Source organism: Trichoplusia ni, chromosome 3 (assembly GCF_003590095.1).
Source record: "Trichoplusia ni isolate ovarian cell line Hi5 chromosome 3, tn1, whole genome shotgun sequence".
NCBI classification, from domain to species: domain Eukaryota; kingdom Metazoa; phylum Arthropoda; class Insecta; order Lepidoptera; family Noctuidae; genus Trichoplusia; species Trichoplusia ni.
The window spans coordinates 20,324,259-20,346,128 of NC_039480.1; the positions used below are offsets into that span (position 1 = coordinate 20,324,259).

General features: G+C 37.0%; 2 protein-coding genes across 3 annotated transcripts; both read right to left on the reverse strand.

Moving 5' to 3' along the window:
• Positions 1 to 11,217, reverse strand: LOC113492357. Its single transcript, XM_026869830.1, has 13 exons — positions 10,309 to 11,217; positions 9,049 to 9,868; positions 8,418 to 8,640; positions 7,742 to 7,922; positions 6,313 to 7,251; positions 5,539 to 5,701; positions 4,911 to 5,060; positions 3,553 to 4,066; positions 2,995 to 3,127; positions 2,602 to 2,704; positions 1,627 to 1,725; positions 825 to 989; positions 1 to 165 (listed from the first exon to the last, which is right to left on the reverse strand). The coding sequence occupies exons 2-13, from the start codon at positions 9,844 to 9,846 to the stop codon at positions 61 to 63; spliced, it is 3,573 nt and encodes a 1,190-aa protein (XP_026725631.1). The 5' UTR covers positions 9,847 to 9,868; positions 10,309 to 11,217; the 3' UTR covers positions 1 to 60.
• A 287-nt stretch (positions 11,218 to 11,504) lies between these two features.
• LOC113492358 (dihydrolipoyllysine-residue succinyltransferase component of 2-oxoglutarate dehydrogenase complex, mitochondrial-like) lies at positions 11,505 to 19,759 on the reverse strand. 2 transcript variants are annotated; one of them, XM_026869832.1, is made up of 2 exons: positions 19,653 to 19,759; positions 11,505 to 13,349 (listed from the first exon to the last, which is right to left on the reverse strand). In XM_026869832.1, exon 2 carries the CDS (start codon positions 13,315 to 13,317, stop codon positions 11,902 to 11,904), a length of 1,416 nt encoding a protein of 471 aa, XP_026725633.1. In that variant the 5' UTR covers positions 13,318 to 13,349; positions 19,653 to 19,759; the 3' UTR covers positions 11,505 to 11,901. The 2 variants fall into 2 exon arrangements, with proteins under 2 accessions (XP_026725633.1, XP_026725632.1); XM_026869831.1 differs by having other exon boundaries at positions 19,452 to 19,742.
• Between the last annotated feature and the right edge of the window lie 2,111 nt (positions 19,760 to 21,870).

Genomic DNA, 21,870 nt, shown 5'->3' on the forward strand with positions numbered 1-21,870 from the left:
TATTAAACTATCTATATTTATTGAGATCAGTGATACAACTTGTAGATACAACAAATACATTTACAAAAGTGCAACATACTTCTCGAATAGAAGTAAATACTCTTTGGTTTTGTGTTCGTTCGTCAGTTTGTGTACTTGCACCTCGCCTTCCGGTGTCAACAGTGCCTGTGAAACAAGATGGCCGCGGTTAAACGTCATTTTGAATTGAATATTAAATCTGTAAAAATCTTTGTAATCTTAAGTATATTTAATAAAATATAAGTTTAAGTGTGTGTGTGTGTTTTAGCTATGTTGCTTTATATTGGGTTTTTGTGGAGCTTAATCAGAAGTTGATCATTTGCAAGTTAAGCTGCGCTTAATAAGGTCGGTTCGTCGATGGAAGATCTAGGTCATATTCAGTTCCTCTGTGTTTCGGAAGGCACGTTAAATTGTGGGTCGCGGCTGTTATTTATACATCTTTGACAGTTGTTAGGGGTAAAAAGAAGCAAGAAAGTCTGACAACCACTCTTACTAAGGAGTGTCTGGCTTGAGAAGGTCAGATAGACAGTCACACCTTGTGCTAAAACTAGCTTTTTCTTCTCTTGTCTCCCGCTTGCTATACAGATAAGTAGAATTTTTTTTCTTACTCCTAATTTTTACTATTTCTGATTAATTTCGTTGCGGGTTCCAAGGCAGTTAATTGTTCCCCCTGGGACACACCGAGCTAAAGTATTTCGGTGGTTTTTGTTGGTTTCATTGTAGATCCTGGCTTATAGGAGTTGCAATGACGGAAATGTGTGTGTGTCTCACACCTTGTGAAAATAATGTATTAGAAAAAAACTCACCAGCGTACTATCCCCCGCTATACAGGCATTGGCCGCGGAATCTCTCGCGCATTTGGCGTAGATGTCGCTGTGGGACAACTCCCATTCGACAATGCTGCCATCTATGAGCGACGCGAACAAACAGCACGGGTTCACACGCGACCAAGATAATGACGTCACTGATAGCTGAAACCAGATAAAAACGTAAAAATTAAAGGTTATTTTTTAATTTATGATTCACAAGCTGCCGCGCTACCTCATGATTTCCGTTTGCTCGTTTAAAGAAACGAAATCGAGAGATCTAATAGAGCCTTACCAACTATAGATAAAACGAATCTGTAAAGATAACACTACTGTTATAACTAAAACAAATAAAGTTAACTTTGTGAAACAGTCACAAAGTAAACTTCAAAAATTAACTACAAAATCTAAAATTAATAGATTAATTTAAAAAAATTAAAACCCCACGTTTTTGAATGACACTCCATTAAAACCGTTTTTATACTAAGTTATAAATTGCATTATCATCGGGTTCGAAGCTAAAATTACAGCCTCCTAGCTTATTGCTTATGAGTTGCAAAAATCAAGAAAAGAGAGTGTATAAAAACGTGGGAATTAAAAGGCATCATTACTTAGAACTGGAAAAGCTTTTCTAAATTCGTCTCTAACACAAAGGAATTTCAGGCAGCTATAAGCACAAGATGCCCAGATAATAAATTCCTTAATGCGGGAGTCGTTTTTTGGAAACTTAAACCAATTTTACTTGTCTAGCAACATATTTCAAACTATTAACTGAAATTTCAACTAGTGGTGGTAGACTAACATTTCTCAGGCTGTTCCCATCTGGCATAGCAACAGGCTTGGATCTTCCCTCTCTCCACCCTATTATTAGCTGGCCGCCTCTTAGGTAGCACATCATGTCCTTGCATCATTCATTTATATTAGACTTATAAGCTAGATTGGATTATGTAGCTGTTTCGGGGAGCCAATTTACAGTAAAGGATGGATGATGATGACAAATCTATACTAATATATAAAGCTGAAGAGTTTGTTTGTTTGAACGCGCTAATCTCAGGAACTACTGGTCCAAATTGAAAAATTATTTTTGTGTTGAATAGACCTTTCATCGAGGAAGGCTTTAGGCTATAAACCATCACGCTGCGACTAATAGGAGCTAAGATATAATGGAAAATGTCAAAAAAACCCGGGCAGGTATACCTAAATCATAACTTATATCTTCTACCCACGGGGACGAAGTCGCGGGCAACAGCTAGTATTTATTAAAACCAGTTAATATTTGCGCTGATATCTAAACATTGAGTTGGTTTCGACTTTTTTGCTTAGGTAGATAGGAAATGTCGACTAGGATGCTGGGCATCCTCAAAAAAGGACGGAGGGAGTATTTTAACTTATTTTTCTAAGCCAAGGTTGGCTTCATGGGGCATCGACGGTGGTTATCAAAGGAAGCTTTCTTATCTGATTCATTTCCAACATTGGAATCTATATTGACTCACAAAAGGTTTGCAAAAAAAACATGACAGACCAAATAGACTCCCGAAGGAAAGTTTCAAAAATTTTGATTAAGAAGAAGTTAATGATTCAATATTGTCTCCTTCATTCCGAATCAAAAAACCGCTTAAAATTTACCTGGGATCCATTTTTGGGTAAACTAAATGAGTCAATGAGTTCAGCGTATCGCGATCCACTATGGGAAGCCGGTCTCAGACAGATTCCAATCTCATAATATAGGGGTGATAAGGCATGTCTTATACCCAGTGGTGGTAAAATGTGCCCTTACCTTGGGTCCTCCCCCGTCGAGTGGTGACCGAGTAGACACAGAGCTGACGTAACGACCCTTGTGGTCCGACTGGTACTTCTCCATGTCTTGAGCTTGTATGTTCCTGGAAGGAGTTAGTCTATATTAATTTACATGCCTGTTGGTCTAGTGCTTAGATGCGTTGACTGCTCAGTATAGCAGTCAGAGGTCGTGGGTTCAATTCCCAACCCGAAAACAGGAAAATATATTGTTTTGAGAGCCGATCCATAAAAAGTATCCAATAGTAAATTATGAAATTAATAAAATCTATAATAGAGAACAGTGGTTTTTTTTAAAACTTTGCTTTGATCTTGCATGTGGAAGAAAAACTTGTGACTCAAAAAAATATTGTCAATAAAGGCTTACGCCACTCACCGACAGTCCAGTGTAAGTAGGACTCTGTTCTCTATCATGGAACAGACGCTGATGGTTCCAGTATCGGTGGCGGCGAGGAAGTATGGGAGGTGGTGCGGAGAGACCTCCACACAGGTCACTGATGATGCATCAGCTGTTTACAATAAGTACGTTATGTAAATTAATAATTACAATTAGTACATTATCGGACCCAACCGCTGTCCTCAATCATTAGCTGACGCGGCGGGGTCGCGAGTCGATTGGGTCCGAAACTAGTCGGGTAATCCCGATAAATACGCGTGAGTAAACCGTTGCATCATTTAATAATGAATAATTCTCACTATATCATCGGCCTAGCATTTTAACAACTATGTCGGGGTCGGCTTCCAGTCTAACCGGATTCAGCTAAGTATCAGTGTTTTACAAGGAGCGACTGCCTATCTGACCTCCTCAACCCAGTTACATGAGCAACACGGTACCCCTTAGTTTGACTGGTTGTCAGACTTTTCAAGCTTCTGTCTACCTGTAACGACTGTCAAATCATTCTCACGATAGTAATTATCAAAACAATTCACTCACCTCCAACACAAAACTTATTCACTTTGACCGCCCCTAATATTCGCCTACAGCACAACACTTCACCACAATTCCTTGCTATCAAATAATTATCTCTATTCATAAAACTCATAACTTTGAGATCACAACACACTAAACCACTTTCCCAGCTTTTGTAATCATATTTTTCGACTGACAACACTCGTTTAATTTTACCACTGGCAGCACTCGACGGTCTGTCAAAGTCAAAATCGAAGCTAATGGCAGACTTTGGGCGAGAAACTTCTTTTTTTATGACATTGCGTTCTTGTTTTCTGTTTAATATTCTGCGTTTTGCCGCGTTTAAATTGAAGTTAGAGGCGCCATTTTGTTCGTGTTTTAGAGGTATATCTATATGGTCTAATATTGATATTGTTTGAGACTTTTCCAGCTTCATTCTGGACCAGAAAGCTTTGCCGATGTCCGGTGGCACTGTCTTAGATTTTTCTTGTATTATCGACCATATTGTTAGTACACCTGTAGTTTGCAATGACACGACCTGAAAAGCGTAAAATATTCATATTTATTTATTTATTTAAATGAAAATACACTACACGCATTGTTAGTTAATTTATTAAGGCGACTCCAATATAGAATTTATGGTTATTCGTAATTGGATTTGGGAATCTTTGCATCCAAACTTGGGAGGAGATCTGTATATCAGAATACAGTTAATCCCCTTTGAAAATGTGTACAATTTAAAAGCACACATACAAATATACATATAAATTACACACATAATTTCGTGAGGTAGATGCATAGTTATCCTACTACTATTATAAAGGCGAAAGTTTGTAAGTATGGATGTATGGATGTTTGTTACTCTTTCACGTAAAAACTACTGAATGGATTTGAATGAAACTTTACCACAATATAGCTTATACATCAGAATAACACATAGGCTACAATTTTTGAGGTTTATAATGTGGAATGAAGTCCACGCGAACGAAGTCGCGGGCAAAAGATAGTTTATATTAATAAAGCTGCATGAGTTAACCGTTATTAGGCGATAGTAACCGTCATTAAATCAATGCATTTAAAATAACAGGGGAGTAATTTGGACATACCATTTTTACTCTGTTACACAAAAACCTTTGAATTTATTTGTATATTTATAACAAGTCGCTCGCCCGCAACAAATCGAATATAATTCTACGGGAACATACAATCGGGATAAAGACTATCATATGTGTTAATCCTGATTATAAACTATCTATGTACGAAGTTTCGTCTAAATCCGTTCAGTGGTTTTTGCGTAAAAGAGGAACAAACATCAAAAAATCCACACAAACTTTTTTATTCTATTAAAAGTAGGAAGATAATAAGATTTTATACTATGATACCTGTCCCACAACCCTTCTGCCATCTTGGCTGATAGTTTGAGGGTCTCCCACCAGTTGCAGACCCACCACACCGCCAGCCGAGTCCCCACAACTCATGTTGTGAGCGCTGTTTGTGAAGGCGCAAGATTGAAGCAGGCAGGGTAAGCTGCGCTACATGAGATAAAGAAATTTGGGGAATACTTTCTTCTGGAATGTTCTTTTTCTTAGAAGAAAGATACTAATCCAGGCAGATTTCCAAAAAAATATTGAATAAGTAAATTATAGAGACGTCTGAAAAATAAAGGGTCGCTCAAAAACTGCCCAGCAGTGGGATAAAAAGTTCTAAACCTAAGCTAAGCCTAACCTAAGTTATACAAAACACGTAATTTTCATTTTTTCACATTATTAAAAAGTAAGGAAACAGAGATTTATATAAAATTTATGATAATGGGAGCTTGTAATACCACTTGTTAGTTAAAAAAAAGTACTAGTAAGTGACGTCACATGAGATTTTAAATAACCGTATCCTTCATTTTTAGTTTACGAGATAAAGAAAAAATACGTATTCAATATTTTTTAGAAATCTGTCTGACGGATTAAACATAATTTTTTGTGAAATAAATCTATCAGCAAGTAAACTATAACATACCTTTTCGTGTCCCAACAGACTATTCTTACTATTCCACTCCCGATCTCTCTCGACATTCGTAAGCTTCTCTTCGTTAACTTCTACCAATTCGGTAGGTTTTTCATTACTAGCAACATCGTCCCGCCATGTTGGTTGCTCTGCTAAATCCCATAGGTGTATTGAGCTGAAATGAGTATTAAAAAAATATTGAATACAAGGAAGTATTGATCAATTGTATAATGTGATTATCGTTATGAACATGGGCCTAGCGTATTCCCAACTATGTTGGGGCGGCTTCCAGTCTAACTAGATTCAGCTAAACACCAGTGTTTTACAATGAGCGACTGCCTATCTGACCTCCTCAACCCAGTTACAGGCAACAAGAGCCCCCTTGGTTAGACTGATTGTCAGACTTTCAAGCTTCTGACTACCTGTAACGACTGTCACGGATGTATGAATAACAGCCGGGACAAATAATTTAACATGCTTTCCGAAACACGGTATGTTGTTAATATGTAAATATTAATTGACTGTACTGTTCAATAGTGGATAGTAGCTCTGAATGCTAAACCGGTCGTGGGTTCGATTTCCATCTAATAATGATCGCTTGTGAGCATAAATACTTCTTTTATGTCTGGGTGTAATTTATCAATGATATGTTTAAAGGTATTAAGAAATATAGAAGTATGTTTATCAGTTGTCTAGTACTCATGGCACAATCTTTGCTTAGTTTATGACTAGATGGCGTTTCTCTGAAACTTGTTTTTACATAAAATATAACTATTTTTGACTTACCCATCATTTAAAGCAGCAACAAAATATCCATCCGTTGCTCCCCTTAATCTACCAACGACTATATTGTCTATAGCTATCAGTATTTTAATAGGTTCTCGAGTGGCAACACTGATGTCCCATAGACAAATGGTACATTTCCCGACATCTAAAGAGTCTTTATGTACTGTCATGATCAAATTCGATTTAGTTTCAGAAAAAATCATCTCAGTAATCTTCGTTTTACTCAAAAATGAAATGTTTTCGTTAGTTATAAACTTAGTTGATATAGAAACATAACCTTTACTGAAAGGCATGCTTGTCACTTTAAGTTCTGACAGTTCAGTGTTGCCAGCGTTAGTATTCAAAACATTACTAATTCTACTTTCAATCTTCTTTAGAAACTTTCCCAATCTTTGAGTATTGTATTCAGCATTTTTTAATTTAGTTTTATAAGTATCGTAAGGTAACATTTCGCTGCCGACGCCATCTTTTTGTTCAAAATATATTCTTAACGGATCCGTTTTGTAACTTTCATCGATATTAATCGCATTCTTACGTTCCACATCACTATTTTGAGCTGTCAAAAATGTAAACTTAGTTAAATAATCATCCATATTTTTACTATATTTTCGAGATTCTACTTTTTCTTTAATGCAAATATCGTTTTTTGTAAACTCCACTGGGTGTTGTGTCCATTTATTTTCGATTTCAATCTCATCCGTTTGGACTTCTTCGGTGATACCATCGTCGAATGTCTGAGCCGCACTTTGGGTGTAATTTGATCTGCCGAATGTTGCCATATACAGGTCGTATGAAATAGGTTTCATTTCGAATAGAACGTAGGACATTTCGTGCAGAGTTATGATGCTGAGTAAATCCTTGGCTCTTTGTTTCAGTCTGTCTCCGATTCGCTTTCTACGTCTATTCTCTTTGGATTTTGTGAAGTCTATGAAAAGAGGTCTGGAACAAAGAGTTTGAGATCTCAATACGAGTTTGGGATTACAATGGTGCGTAAAGCGAGTAGACGTAGGGTGATTAAAAACAGATTAAACTAATTAATCTTGTCATTACACAAACGTGACTTCCAAAAAGGATATGTCAGTCTTCGTCTTTTAGAAATTATGTCACTACAGATAGATGTACAGATACAGGATGTATGTTAGTTTACTCCACACAATACTAGATGGGGATCCGGCCAACACTTGGTACTTGGGGATACGCTCCCTTTTTCCGCACGTAAGGTCCAAATTGGTCGCATACAATCGCGATGGCTTTAGGAGGCAATCAGTCCAGCTAACCCCCGGCCTTCCGAAACACGGAGGAACTCGTTATGACAAAGATGCTCACCCATCTACGGACCAACCGCGTCAAGCGTAGCGTAACCTGTGATCGATTCACTTATGCGGTTTTAGCTTAGCCACGAGCTCCTCTAATTGAATAAATAAAATACCTGTCCAAGACATCGATGTGTACAGTCCTCATGCTGGAGACAGCTGATGAACTGCTCATCTCCTGGAAGCCCTCATCAGTGAGGGAGCTGGGCTTCTCCACACCTTCCGCCGTCTCGAAGATGAAGGCTAAAGCTGGCTTCAGCTTGGTAGCTGAGCGTTGGTCGCGGAGATCGAAACTGCCTGATATATTTGTAAAGTTTGCTTTTAAAACTGAACTCTTTCTGATCGATTTTATTTTCTAAACGACTCCCGATGTAAGCAATTTAATCCCTGTGTCGCGGGGGTTTTTACATACATACAAATCACATGTACATACAGAGACACCCAAACTCAGAACAAGCATTCGTGAATCACACAAACACTTGTCATACGCGGGGATCGAACCCGCGACATGACGCGCACAATGGGTTTGGTGTGGTGACCTCAACCACTCGGCTACCCGTGCGCCTTTTAACAAAAAAGGTACATTTATCTCGCGGACCCAACAGACGTTGCGTCATATTTTAAGCAAAAAAAGAAATTTAAGAAATAATTTCATTTCTTCCTTTGATTTTTTCCATCTAATTCCCTCAGGACAACTTAAAAGATGAATATTTCCAGCAGTAGACTTTTTTAGTCTAAATTAAATTCAAAAACAAATTCAATTTCGTCTGATCTTATTAGGACTACACTTACCTGAATCCAACATCTTCTCATCATCCTTGACCTCCTTTATAGTCTCAACCGCTTCACTCTCATCATCATCACCATCATCATTCTCATCACCATCACCTGTCTCATCACTGGCGTTCTGTTCACTCGGTGCAGAACTGTGATAGGAATCGAAGTCCGACTCGTAGCTCTCAAAATCGTCCTCGTAGCTTACGTCTTCATCACTACTGGGCTTATGGGGAGGTTCCTGAATGACAAAAAAGTATGGATTGCTTTACCCTTTTTACGGCTCACGCAATAAGGAATTGAATCCTTGTGTCGCGGGGGGATTTACTAACATTCTAGACATGCACTCAACTCTCAGACAGATAGTACCATTGTTTTTTTTAAACACCAACTGTGCCGATTCTCTAGCCTAGACCACATGGAACCAGTCCAGATCCAGTAAGATCTTAAAAATATCTGGTTCAAGTAACTCCAATTAGGATTAAAAAAATTGAGTAGAAATCTGATAAATGTTTATAGTCACTTTCGTAAGGATGATTCATTATCAAATGATGCAACGATAAACACGATAATTTCGTGAGTAAGCCGTTGTGTCATCTAATAATCCGATAAATTCCTATTTTTCGAAAGAGTACTCTAAAATACATACCTTTTTACTCTGACCCGGCTTCCCTTCTTCAAAATCAATGTAATACGCTTTCGGATTGGCGCCAAGACGTCTCGATAAATTAAACATCTCAGCATTATTATCCACTGCCTCAGACGTTAATATTTTCACTTCATTTTCTTCCAGAGTCCTTGTTTTTGTTCTTTGCCTTTCGCCAAAAGATAAAGCTTTCTCCTTTTTATCTTTTCCGGTATCCTTTATAAAACTCCTTTCTTTTCCTCGCTCTTTTGTATTAGGAACTTCTTTGATGAAACTCCTTTCTTTCTCGCGGTCGACCTTTTTCTTTGAATCTTTTATGAAACTTTTCTCTTTCCTTTCCATATCTTTTATAAAGCTTTTTTCTTTTTCCAAATCCATGTTCAGTTTTCGTTTTACGTTCGGCGAGTTAGCGATGACATTAGCTATTTTGCTTCGCGGCGTGGCTGAAGGTCTTGTTACCTTAGCCTCAACTTTTTTTGTGGATGTCAGTTTTTTTTCACTCCGTAAGCTGACTTGGCTGGAAGATGGCGTCGTTTTTAAATAGTCGTTCATTGGTGATACATTGCTCGTCGAGTGTGAAGCTGTTGGTGACTTCTTTGGAGCTTTCACGCTTTGGACAGCGCTCTTTTTCTTTTGCCCGTAAATGTCAGCTGTTGTAGTTTTTTGTACGAAGGTCCTGGGTGTTGAAATTGTGAATGATGACTTTTTGAGTTTATCGTCTGGCGTTATTTTAGATAAGTCGTCTTTCGTTTGTTTTTCTCGTCTTGGCTTCTCGCTGGACCTTTTTGATGTCGAATCCATGTTTATTAGCTTTTAATATTGGCTGAAATTAAATCTGTTTAATTAACCGACTAGAGAAATGGGGAGGGTTCCTTCCCACTAAACACTGGTTCTATTCCTAAAATTAGGTCACTTGCATACGATCCTTTTCTTATCACACAGAGACTCTTTTAACGCTAACTGTGATCCTATTGTGAGATATAACTAAAAGAGCTAAGAAAAATAATGACCAAAAATTACTTCATGCAACGCAAAGTCAATACACAAAGATTTTTTTTGTACCGCCACGCCTCTTCATCACGTTACAACATAAAACCACCTGTGAGTTAATAAATTTATAGACAACCTACAATATTGGACCTTTTTTATGAAAATAATACGTCAATGCGTAAAATATGGACGAGAGATCGATGCATCTGTCTGTCAATACCATATGTTGGTTCAAAACACATGTGAATAAATAATAAACCAATTATACCTTACCTTGACATCACTGAAAAATGAAGGAACATTCCCCCACTGACCTACATTCGCAAGATAGGTATTTTTAAAAACTAGATTTCTTCCAAAAAAATAAACTAAGTTAAATCTATTTTTAATACAAAACTAATAAAGAAATACTTCTATTTGTTGTATAGAGCGCGTTGTGAATTAAATACGTGCAACGCTGTACACATTTCGCGTTGCTATGGCAACCGTTATTTCAAACATTGTTTTAGCCGAGTGACGACTATTTAAGTCAAACCACAGACCTAGTATTTACCTAGGCTATGCTAAAATATATTATATTCACTATGGTTGATTTAAATACAGGCTGAAATAAATAATGGCAGTAAAATAAACGTTGTGACCTAGACTTGAAGTTATTTAGATACCGCCATCTTTTAGTCAACTAAGTCAGAATTATTCAAAGATTTAGTGTAACGAATTATTTAAAGATAACACAACAGGGGGAGTTATTTTACTTGTTATCTTCGTACCTACATAAAATTTGAATGTATTGTGTAGATTATTTGTATAGCACTTTATTGAATTACCAATTTATTAACGACGGTGGTTCTGGGTGACATTTTATACTTAGGCACTTTAATTTATTAAGTTCCAAGGTATAGTTTAGTAAATAAGCTATTAGTTAAGTTAAAGGAAATTGTTAGATAGGAACCATACAGCCTAAATTCGGCAATAAATATAATAAAGTCTGAAGAGATAAGTTTCCAAAGGTCCCAGAAATTTGAGTCAATCTTTCCAGTCAATTTAATCCTTGTGTCGCGGGGGTTTCACAAACATACAAATCACATGCACAAAGACACCCAGACTCAGAACAAGCAGTCGTGGTCGCATTCGTCATCACATAAATGGTTGTCCTACGCGGGGATCTAACCCGCGACAAGGATCGTACAGTGGTTTTGGCGTGGTGACCTCAACCACTCAGCTAAAAGTGCAATCAAAATTCATTTACTAAAATTATCCCCGCTATGATTTTGCGGGGAGCCTAAAATAATAACAAAAACATTTAATTTGCTCTAGCTCATTGGTCAAACTTTGTCCAGGGTGGAAATCAAGTCAGCGCCACTGACCACTAGACCAATCGCTTACTTATTCTGAATGAATAGGCACACCATTACAACGTATTATAAAATAAATTTCAGTCTCAAAAAGGTTAAATAATAAATAATGAATACTGTTATTAAACCGATATATTTAAATTTTAATGCTTTACACATTAAAAAATAAAATACTGTAAACTTTTACACCGAGTGTGCCAAAATCAAAGTTTGTAACTGAAACAAGAAAAATAAAACAAATCTTTATGTGGTCACATATAAGTAACATTATGTACTTCTCGACAGTTATTACTTACGACTGAATAAATAATAATACATAATTACAGAATACGAGCGCACATCAATAAATAACAAAATAGCTGACGGACGCGTGCAACACTTCAGGCTTCTAAAACGCTACTGATGAAATTCGCAATATTTTACATGATCTTCCATTTTCAAATTACCCGCCGACCTGCGAAGTTTTGTTCGTAATGGTAACTCGCTAGATTGAGGTCGGTCTCTAAAAAGTTTACATGCCGGCGACGATGGTGGCCGGGTCCTCCACTCCCTCCTTGATCTTCCTGAGGAAGAGCACAGCTTCACGGCCGTCGATCAGCCTGTGGTCGTAAGTCAACGCGATGTACATCATGGGCCTGATGACCACTTGACCGTTCAGAGCGATGGGGCGCTCGAAGATGCCGTGCATACCAAGAATAGCTGACTGAGGGGGGTTGATGATCGGGGTTCCCATTAGCGACCCGAACACTCCACCGTTGCTAATAGTGAAGGTACCACCGTCCATTTCTTCGATCGTAAGCTTGCCGCTCTTAGCCTTTTGCGCTAACCCAGCGATGGTCAGCTCGATGTCGGCATACGTCATGTTCTGTACGTTCCTCACCACCGGCACGACCAGCCCCTTGGGCGTCGCGACGGCGACTGAGATGTCTACGTAGTCGCGGTAAATGATTTCGTTCTCCTCGATGACTGCGTTAATGACGGGCTGGTCCATAAGCGCGTTGGCGGCGGCCTTCACGAACGGCGACATGAGACCGAGCTTCACTCCGTGTTTCTTCGTGAAAGCGTCGAGATGCTTCTTCCTAAACGCCATTATATGAGACATATCGATCTCGTTGAACGTGGTCAACATTGCGTTAGTGTTCTGAGCTTCCTTGAGACGCTGCGCGATGCGCTGGCGCATCCTGTTCATTTTGACGCGCTGTTCCGCCCTGGTGCCGGACATCTCCTTGCTGTAGTCAGTGGGCGGGACCTTCACGGTAGCTGTTTCGATAGCCTGCGCGTGACGGATGGCCGCCACTGGGATGGAGGAGATGGGGGCGGCCGCGGGGGGAGGAGTCGCTTTAGGTGCGGGAGGGGCCTGCGGGGGAGGTGGGGGAGGGACAGCCGCGGCTGGGGGAGGGGGCGGCGGGGGAGGAGCTGCAGCCGCCGGGGGGGGAGGAGCCGCGGCCTTGGGAGGCTCAGGGGCCGGAGCCGCCGCCGCCTTCTTAGGCGCAGCATCAGTCATCTCCATACGGAACAGCTTCTGACCGGCCTTAACCGTGTCTCCGTCCTTCACGTACAGTTCCTTGATGATACCGTGTCCGGGCGCCATGACAGGTATCGCGGTCTTATCGGTCTCGATCTCGAGCACGACTTCATCAGCTGCCACAGCGTCGCCGACTTTCTTGTCGAGTTTCACGTCTCCTTCTGAGACGGAATCGGGGAAGGATGGGGTCATCACATCTTGTTCAGCGAGGAGGGGGTTGGTGAAGTGGATGCTTGCCACTTGGGTGTGAGCGGCGGAGATGACGCGAGGTGCTGCGGTCCTCGCGGAGGCCTGGGCCAGGGCCGAGGGTCCGCACACGCGCGGGGCCTCCGACTTGAAGCGGATGGACTGGCTCTGCCGCCGGTACAGGCCCTGTAAATGCTTGGAGCAGCGTCGTAACATCGTGAGTATTTTAGTGGAGATTTGGTTTTACCCTGGAATGAGAAAAAACATTTAATTAGTATATAGTCTTTATAAAGGTAATATTTTGTGTTTGGACCTAATATTTAGTCAGAGAAACATTTAGGTAGAAAGAGGAAAAATACATCTTCGCTCAGCTTTAACGCTCATAAAAGTATTGAGCAGTAAAAATTCGTATCAGTCAAGGTCTCATTTCGGACGAAAGAATAAAAACTTCTTTCTAAATAAAACATTGCAATTGAATAACAAAACTATGATTGACTAAATTGGCTCTAGGTGAGCGTGCGACGAAAACGATCGCCCAAAATTGATACCACTTGAAAATATTAGAATGAAGACGCGAAACTAGCAAACTATTATATTTGTAACGATATGATATGAGATCAAAGAATATGTGATTTAAAATACAACATTCAAAAGTTAGTAAAAATATACTATGATTTATATACAAGGAAACGTAAGTCTCAGATACCCGCTAAAGTTAGCATCCGTCCTTTTTATGTATTATTAAATGATGCAACGGTTTATTCACCCGTATTTATCGAGATTGCCCGACTATTTTCGAAAAGAGTTCGACTCGCGACCCCACCGCGCCAGATCATGATTAAGAACTCCGTTTAGGTCAAAACTAGTAGGGCTATCCCGATAAATACGCGTGAAATCCGTTTTTAACAATTAAGAATCTGCCTCCCGAAAGTTATTCCGTTCTTCTCCAGACAAATGACATTTTGGCACTACATTATTATAACGTTTTAAAAGTGCCAAGAAAAGGGTGTATTTAAATTAAAAATTGATTTTTCGACTGTCTCTCAAATTGGGAAAGATTGAGCATTCATTATTAACAAAAGCTCTTCTATAACATCATTTCTGGACCGAGATAATGCAGCTTTCGACTCAATAAAGAAGCAAAGAGGCACAGAAAAGGTTTAAAACGAGAAATTTTTAACAAACACATGTACAGATGATAATCAACAGATTAATGATTTACTAAGAAATGTTTCCGCACGTGTTATCGTAATTAATAGCTTGTACTGTCTGTGAATGACGAGACTCATTAGTTTTAGCGTTAGTGATTAATATCATAGTCTATAGATAAAGTGTCAAAGATCAGTCGATAACTGAGAGAAAACTATTATATGCTGTCTGGACTAGTTGGAAAATGAAACAAAGATAATAATAATTTAATTTTGTTGTAATTAAATTTGTAGTAATAATTAATCAAGTTCATGCCTTCCTCTGTTACATGTATTTATCTGTACTTCTTGATTTAAAAAAAATGTAAATGTAAATATTTAAAATAGCCGTTTTCCTCTTATTTTTGTTATACCCGACTAGGCTAACAATCTCCAAAACTATGCATTACAGTTTTATAACGCAGTAATATTTTCTTTTACTCTTAAAGTCTTTAAAGCCGATATAATTTATCGTTAATAAATTAATCTTTACCGGTAATAGCTCCCGTGAATTGATTAGCCGCATCAGTTAATAAGATTATGACATTAGACGTTTTACGACTCTGGCATTACTTTGCTTAATTACATAAGAATGGAAACGGTAAAAATCAACTATTATTTTTCTAAGATTTTTATGTAGGCTGTGATAATACGTAGATGTGTAACACTTTCACGCGAACTTCACAAATTTTTCGACAGTGAAAAGGAAATAAATAAATAACTAATCCGCCAAATAGATTTAACTAATAAATTGGATGTATTTTTTTATCCCTATCCTTGTAACTCTGTCTGTCTGTCTGTTACGCTCGCCTAGACCACGTCTAAACCACTGAACTGATTTTAATGAAATTTGGTACAGAGATAGAGTTGACCTTGAGAAAGAACATGATAGTTTTTATCCCGGACTTTTAGAAGAGTTCTCTTGGAAACGCGATATAACCGACCTCGACGCGGGCGAAGCCGCGGGCGAAAAGCTAGTTATATCAATAAAAAATACGAAGATAAAACGCATCAGAGATGGTGAATACTGGAAGCGCTAATGAGTAATGACGTCACTTGTCGGTAAGTGTTCTGATTAGTGACATCACACAAGATTTCACGAATCCGCTAGTATTATTACTAGTTAGCTACTAATTAGTATGCTAAATTAATTTCATTGCTTAATTTCATCTTTATTGATAAATACCCATTTTAGAAGCCTTCAGCCACCTCTTAAAAGAAAAATTAAGTATGGGTACAACGAAATTTGATTTTATGTCTTTCAAGGATCGAACAGAGTTTTCAATACATACTATATTTCTTAAGCTGTTGAGGTAGGTCCAAAAATATTGTTATAAATAAAACCTCATTACATAATTCTTGACTAATTAATTTTTATATCGACAAAAACGACATACGTTATCAATCAGAGAAAATAAACAATGGAACATTGCCAAAACTCGGGATCGATTGACGCTCAAATAGCTTTAAAAATACAATTCGTATACACCGTGATTTTTTAGTCGTCTTACAAAAGCAGCCCAGTTCATGTATCCAATGACTAGAACACGTTCATGATAAAAAAATAGGTATTTATGAGATTTGAATAAATTTTAAATGCAATTTTTATTCAATATTATGATGCAATTTGTAGTTTTTTAGAAACACATCTCTGTTGCGAGCGCGGTCCGAACCTTGTAACAATGGTGAGGGGCGCGGGCGGCGGTGTTTTTATCATTTTTAAGAGTATTTTCATATTTCTCTTGTTTAATTTTTCTTCGTACTTATTATCTTAGTTGATGATAAAAAAAAAATCGCGTCTAGGGGTATTTTACGTCGGATACATGAAGTGGGCTGCTTTTGTAAGACGACTAAAAAATCACCGTGAAAAAGTGTAAAAGTATAAAAATTTAGGTTATTTATATTAAAGCTACGATTTTACCGGCGTTGTCCTAAATCTCGTGATATTCTCAGAAATAAAACTGATTTAAAGCATACTGACTCGCAATCGTGAGTGATCCGTACATATTAGATCAAGATGTATAAATTCGGATCATTTTTTACTGAAATTTGTGTTCCTAACCTTGATTTTTTTATTTGTTGTTGTAGTAGCAACAGAAATACATCATCAGCAAGAATGTCAATTGTCTAGGTATCACTGGTTTTGTGATACAGACAGGGCCCTAATTCTGCTATTTATAATTGCCGATGAATTAAAGGGAATTGATTCAAAATGACACTATTCGACGGACAGGCAGGATTCCGTTTTGAACCTTAAAAATGAGCCCGTACAGTTTAATAAATTAATTTAAATGATGAACGCAATTAATATAAATACTTTTCAATGTGTTTTCTATCATTTTCAGGGACATCATACGTTGCATATCTTACATGTTTGTTTTAATCTACGTTTATTACCGAGTTACTTAGTATCTAGGCGCCATCTCTACCGCAATGTTTATTAAGCAATAAGCTAATGGATTAGCGAATTATTTGGAGGTCAAAAAGTCAAGGGTATAAACAAATATTATTCAAGATTATAACAGCACATGGATTAAAATACTATACTTTGTCATATTACAAATATATTTGCCATCATCTACTATCCTACTAATATTATAAACGCGAAAGTTCGCATGTATAGATGTATGGATGTTAGTTCCCCTTTCACGCAAAAACCACTGAACGGATTTAGACGAAACTTGGTACACAGATAGTTTTTAAACAATATTTACACATAGGATAGTTTTTATCCCTATTTTATGTTCCCGTTGGATCATTTTCGATATGTACCGGGCAGGTCCGCGGGCAACAGCTAGTACGCACATGCATTCGAAAATATATAGGTGTGTGCCGGGATTTGAAACTACAACCTTTGATTTGAAAGGCAAACCGATGTGCTATCATTGCTCTTTTATTGCAAACAGCGTGTAGGCCTAGCCAATATATTTGTTACGGCAATAAAACGCAGAAGTAGATTGCATTTGTTTTCCCGCGTATTATTTGAAGTTTAATATGAACGACTTCGGTATATTTGACTGGTCATTTAAGCCCTATCGCGGCACGATATAACCTTTAATCTAGCTAGCTTAGAGTGCTACCACTTCATGGTAGATTTTATCAAAATCGGTCGAGTGGTTTGCCCGTTAAAGTGTAACAGACTTTTATAGTTAGTTTCGCTTTTATGTTATTAAAATGGATATAGAGTACCTACATTTGTGCGAAAATTTTGTTGATTAATGAAAATGTTATCTGTATATTACCACTTGCTAAAGAAAATAATATTGTGATGAAAAAACAGCTGATTTTTTTTTCGGGCGTGTCGATTTGACCTCTGACACATGGTTGCATATCATATTCTGTGATCATATTATATCACAGAAAGACGAAGCTGTCTGCTTATGCCTCTAACCTTATACGGAATAATAAAGACGTCACGCGATAACGAAACTCCCCGCTACTTGCCAGTAACACAAAAATAATTGACATTTAAACTTTTTTTTACCAAACTAATTTGTTATTATGTAAATGAGTCGTGAACCACGCACAACATATCTTGACCACTACAGAAAAGAGACAAAATATTTTCAGAGCGAATTCATAGCGTGTGAAAGAGACAGCAATATTTTTTGTCCTACTTCGGCCTGAACAAATTCTACAACAAACTTTACTGATTATGTTAATATGTATAAATTGTGTAATAGAAAATTATTCTGAAGGTTTGTATGATGTTTTACAATATAACAATGTTTTTAAATATTGAGGAAAAAATTAATATCCAAGACCAAGATTTTTCATACGGAGATGGACCGACAGATGGACAGACGGCCAGACTGACAACAGCAGAACCTTAACTATTGGTTTTTAAGAGAGATTCCGCTCAATTTGTGTACTTTAATATATTTATTGTTTTCAAAATGAACATTTTTGGCTTTATGCTATTAAAGCTAATACCTAATGCTAATACTAATATAGTATTATTTAAACTTTAAAAAAATCTACATTGTAAGGCAATATTGCCCAATTATTGATCAATATAAAGAGAGTGTATGCAACAGAATATATTTGCTAGTTTATTATTAAATACATAAAAAGGTTATCAAAATAATCAAGTTAAATAATGTACATATACAATTACTTGCACAATATTAATGTAAATAAAGATAAAAACATTGAAAGCTGAGTATTGGCATTATGTAATTTTGAATCATTGGACTACAATACTTTCATTTTAATAAAAGTGCTTGTAAAGAAAAAAGTTTTAATAAGGAGGTTTTAACAATGTCTGAAAAAAAGTTAAGATTTATACCATAAGCAAACTATACTTTTTTAATTGACTAAGGCAGGGAATATGACATCATTTGAAAAAAAAATGTCTTAAATAGAAAAATAGATTGATTAATATCAATTTTGATTGTTACATTAATTTCTATTTTATGATAGATGTTTGTAATGATGATAAATCTCCCTTTTTATGAGAAACTATTAAATTCAAAGGTTGTAATGCTGTATTATATCTGCATGGTAACAAGACTTTTGAATAATAAGACGACACAGCATACTGAATGATATTATGTACAGTAATAAATACTACACATGTTTTTGGCAAGTTATTATCTTATCAGAGTTTAAGTAAACAATAGAAATCACGGACGCAATTGATATTGTTATCAAATTTAATCTCATTTATCTATGATCTAATATATTGTTACAATTGCATGCTTTCTTACGTCAATTACGATACTGAAAGTTGGGAAATCCATTTCGAGAAAAATAAGGAAGAAATAAGTAAAAGTGAAATGATGAATGGCAAAAATAATGCCCTGGCACAACTTTCATTCAGCCAATTTTTTCGGATAATACTGGTTCTAAGCTTAGCACCTCCTTCTTGACATAGAGTATTAAAAACATAAGTTTAAACATAGAACACCAGTCTCGTGACATTTCTTGGAGACTGACAGAAAGTGGTGCAAGGGATTATCAGATAAAATATAACTGAAAATTACGAAACCAACTAACTAAATTCAAGCAAGCTTAAATAAGAAAACATAGAGATTAAAGGATTAATTGGTTAGTGAGTTAGTACTGCACACGGCCGGTATACACTTACACGATGCATTTCAAGGTTATCTACAGAAGCGATTACAGATAAATGCAGAAATACTGGTGAACTACACCCCTTACCTTCTGGTGGAGGTAAACGACCGCTATCAGGTATTTATAACGTTATTTCACGAACATAAAATGTTACATAAGCTTAGATCTCATGACAGATCGTAACCACGACCAGTGTTAAATATTCGAGTATTTTTTGCTAGTTACAAGCGTTATTCAATGCATAGCGTGTTCGCACTGATATTACAACGTACTGAACTGATACTTCACTTATATTTTGACGCTGCTTTTTGATATTTAAGATGTGGCCCGTAGACCTACATTTATCTTGGTTCGATTGGTCTTTTCTTTTGCATTGAAATCAAGTTGGTGGCACCTGTCAAGGCGTTTTTCAGCTTTTCAGCAATACAGCATACTTAGCACTAAAACGAGATAGCCTTATGCACTTACCCCTTAGTGTAAGCGACTAGCCATTTGTGAAGCTATAAATGTCTATGTTTTAGAACTGAAACGCTGCGGCACGAAAGGAATCTGCGTTTAGAAACTGCATTGGTTTGAAGTATTGATTAATTTGCCCAATTTGAATATTCACGATGAGTGCGCTAATATTGCGGATTTTTACGAAAATGTATTTATTTGTTATACACTGGGTGAGTTTAAAAATGAAAAGCTTGATCGGCACGCCTGTTGTACAGAGTACGATTGTTATTAACGAAAGCGTTTAGCTCGTAACCGAAACTTAATCGATTAAGCACTAACTAAACGTCTTTAGCATGTGATTTGTGTTTTTGGGGTTTTTGGGCGTTGTAAAAAGTTTTTATGCTATGTCGACATCTGTAAATAGTTATTTAATTGTCCCTCAATCCACTTTCTTCAAAATCGTTGCATAATCATCATTTAGTTATAATTTGTCGTTATATTTCTTGTACAATTAATTTTGCTCGAATAAAACTATGTTAGAATAATTATATTTTCGTTTTATTTTCCTTCGCTATTTAATCCAATCTGAGTCGGTGTTACGAATGCCCAATTAGTTTAGAAACTGACATTTTCCAAGTTGCACCCAAGTCGAGATCCTACTGTAGTTAATTTTTTCTTCGAAGGTATTTGCATAAAGAATTAATGATAAAAAGTATTGTGTTACTACAAAGATGAATTTGAGGTATTATAGTTTAACAGAACACCGATAAAAACCGGAACATTGATTGAATTCAATAATTACGAAAGATTTCCTACATCTATTCGACGATAGATGGCGCTGTTACGATTTTACAAAAACTCAAGGTTTGTTTTATCCTCGTCTCTAGTACCTAGTTATTGAAAACCAGATATTTTTTTATTGTTATATGATTATTTTTAATACGTTAGTCTTTTCTTTTACTTCACTGAAGATCGAGTCTAGAAGCCAAGACAGCCAAAAGGGTTCCAAATGGTTCGTCTAGGACACACCGAGCTTAAATTTTGCGACATACCTTAGATTCTGGATTGCAGGATGATGATGAGGTAGTGAGATAATTCCAAAAAATAAATGAAATTCCCACAATGTTAAGAATCAATCGTTAAACAAGTGGCGGCTGTAGGTAGCTCTATTGACAACATAGTCATGGACAACATTAAAATAGCACTTTGGAACTCGCGCAAGCGAGATACTGTTGTCCGATTCGAAATCATCTACTACAGCCGCACTAAGAACTTCATGTCGCGACGGCGATGTTTCATCAAACAATACACCTGTAGAACGCAAAATGCTTTTGTCTTACACGGGGCGAACCCGCGATAAGGTATACACGAAGAGATTGACGTGGTGACCTAGCCTACTTCTTGCAATGGCACTTGAAGTGTTTACAAACTTCTGCAGTTGTCTGAAATTCAAGAATATTACAAGTTGACAGTCGGTTAGACCCGAAACTAGTCTGCTATTCCCGATACAAAAGTAGACGCGTGTATTAACCTTTATCAAATAATAAGGATGGTTGGGATAGTAAAATAATACAAATTACATAAAATATTCATATTTATTGAGATAAACAAGCTAAAAATGGTACAGTCATACACACAGACACCAACTTACGGGTACTTTGTACATTACAGAGCGGCTTTTCGCTGATTTATAATACTACTTACAAATGTTAAAGCATTTGAAATCCAGAATCTAAAAAATTGTGTCCTATCAATATGAACCTATCAAAAATCCAGGAGTAAAAAATACATTTTGGAATACATTTAATTTTATTTTAATTTCAAATAATATTTGGTTATGGTTTGAGGGCAGAATAACTCGTAATCAGAAATACACGACAAAAACCTAATTATATCTTTTTAATCGTAATTTGCGGTTAGCCAGAGCACAGAGTTTGTTTCATTCGATGATTCCTTGAGGTATAAATGCTAGTTTTTACAATAAAAATTTGACTAGAGAAAAAAAAACTGGCATAAGACTACGGTCGTAAAAAAATGCATCAAGCGAAAAGCCACAAGTACACAAAAC

Coding starts and splice junctions, on each gene's coding strand:
- LOC113492357 (XM_026869830.1), bottom strand. CDS start 9,846: ATGGATTCGACATCAAAAAGGTCCAGCGAGAAGCCAAGACGAGAAAAA. Junction 7,923..8,417: donor TGAGAAGATGTTGGATTCAG/GTAAGTGTAGTC, acceptor CAAATATATCAG/GCAGTTTCGATCTCCGCGAC. Junction 1,726..2,601: donor TCGACGGGGGAGGACCCAAG/GTAAGGGCACAT, acceptor GAATGATGCAAG/GACATGATGTGCTACCTAAG.
- LOC113492358 (XM_026869832.1), bottom strand. CDS start 13,317: ATGTTACGACGCTGCTCCAAGCATTTACAGGGCCTGTACCGGCGGCAG.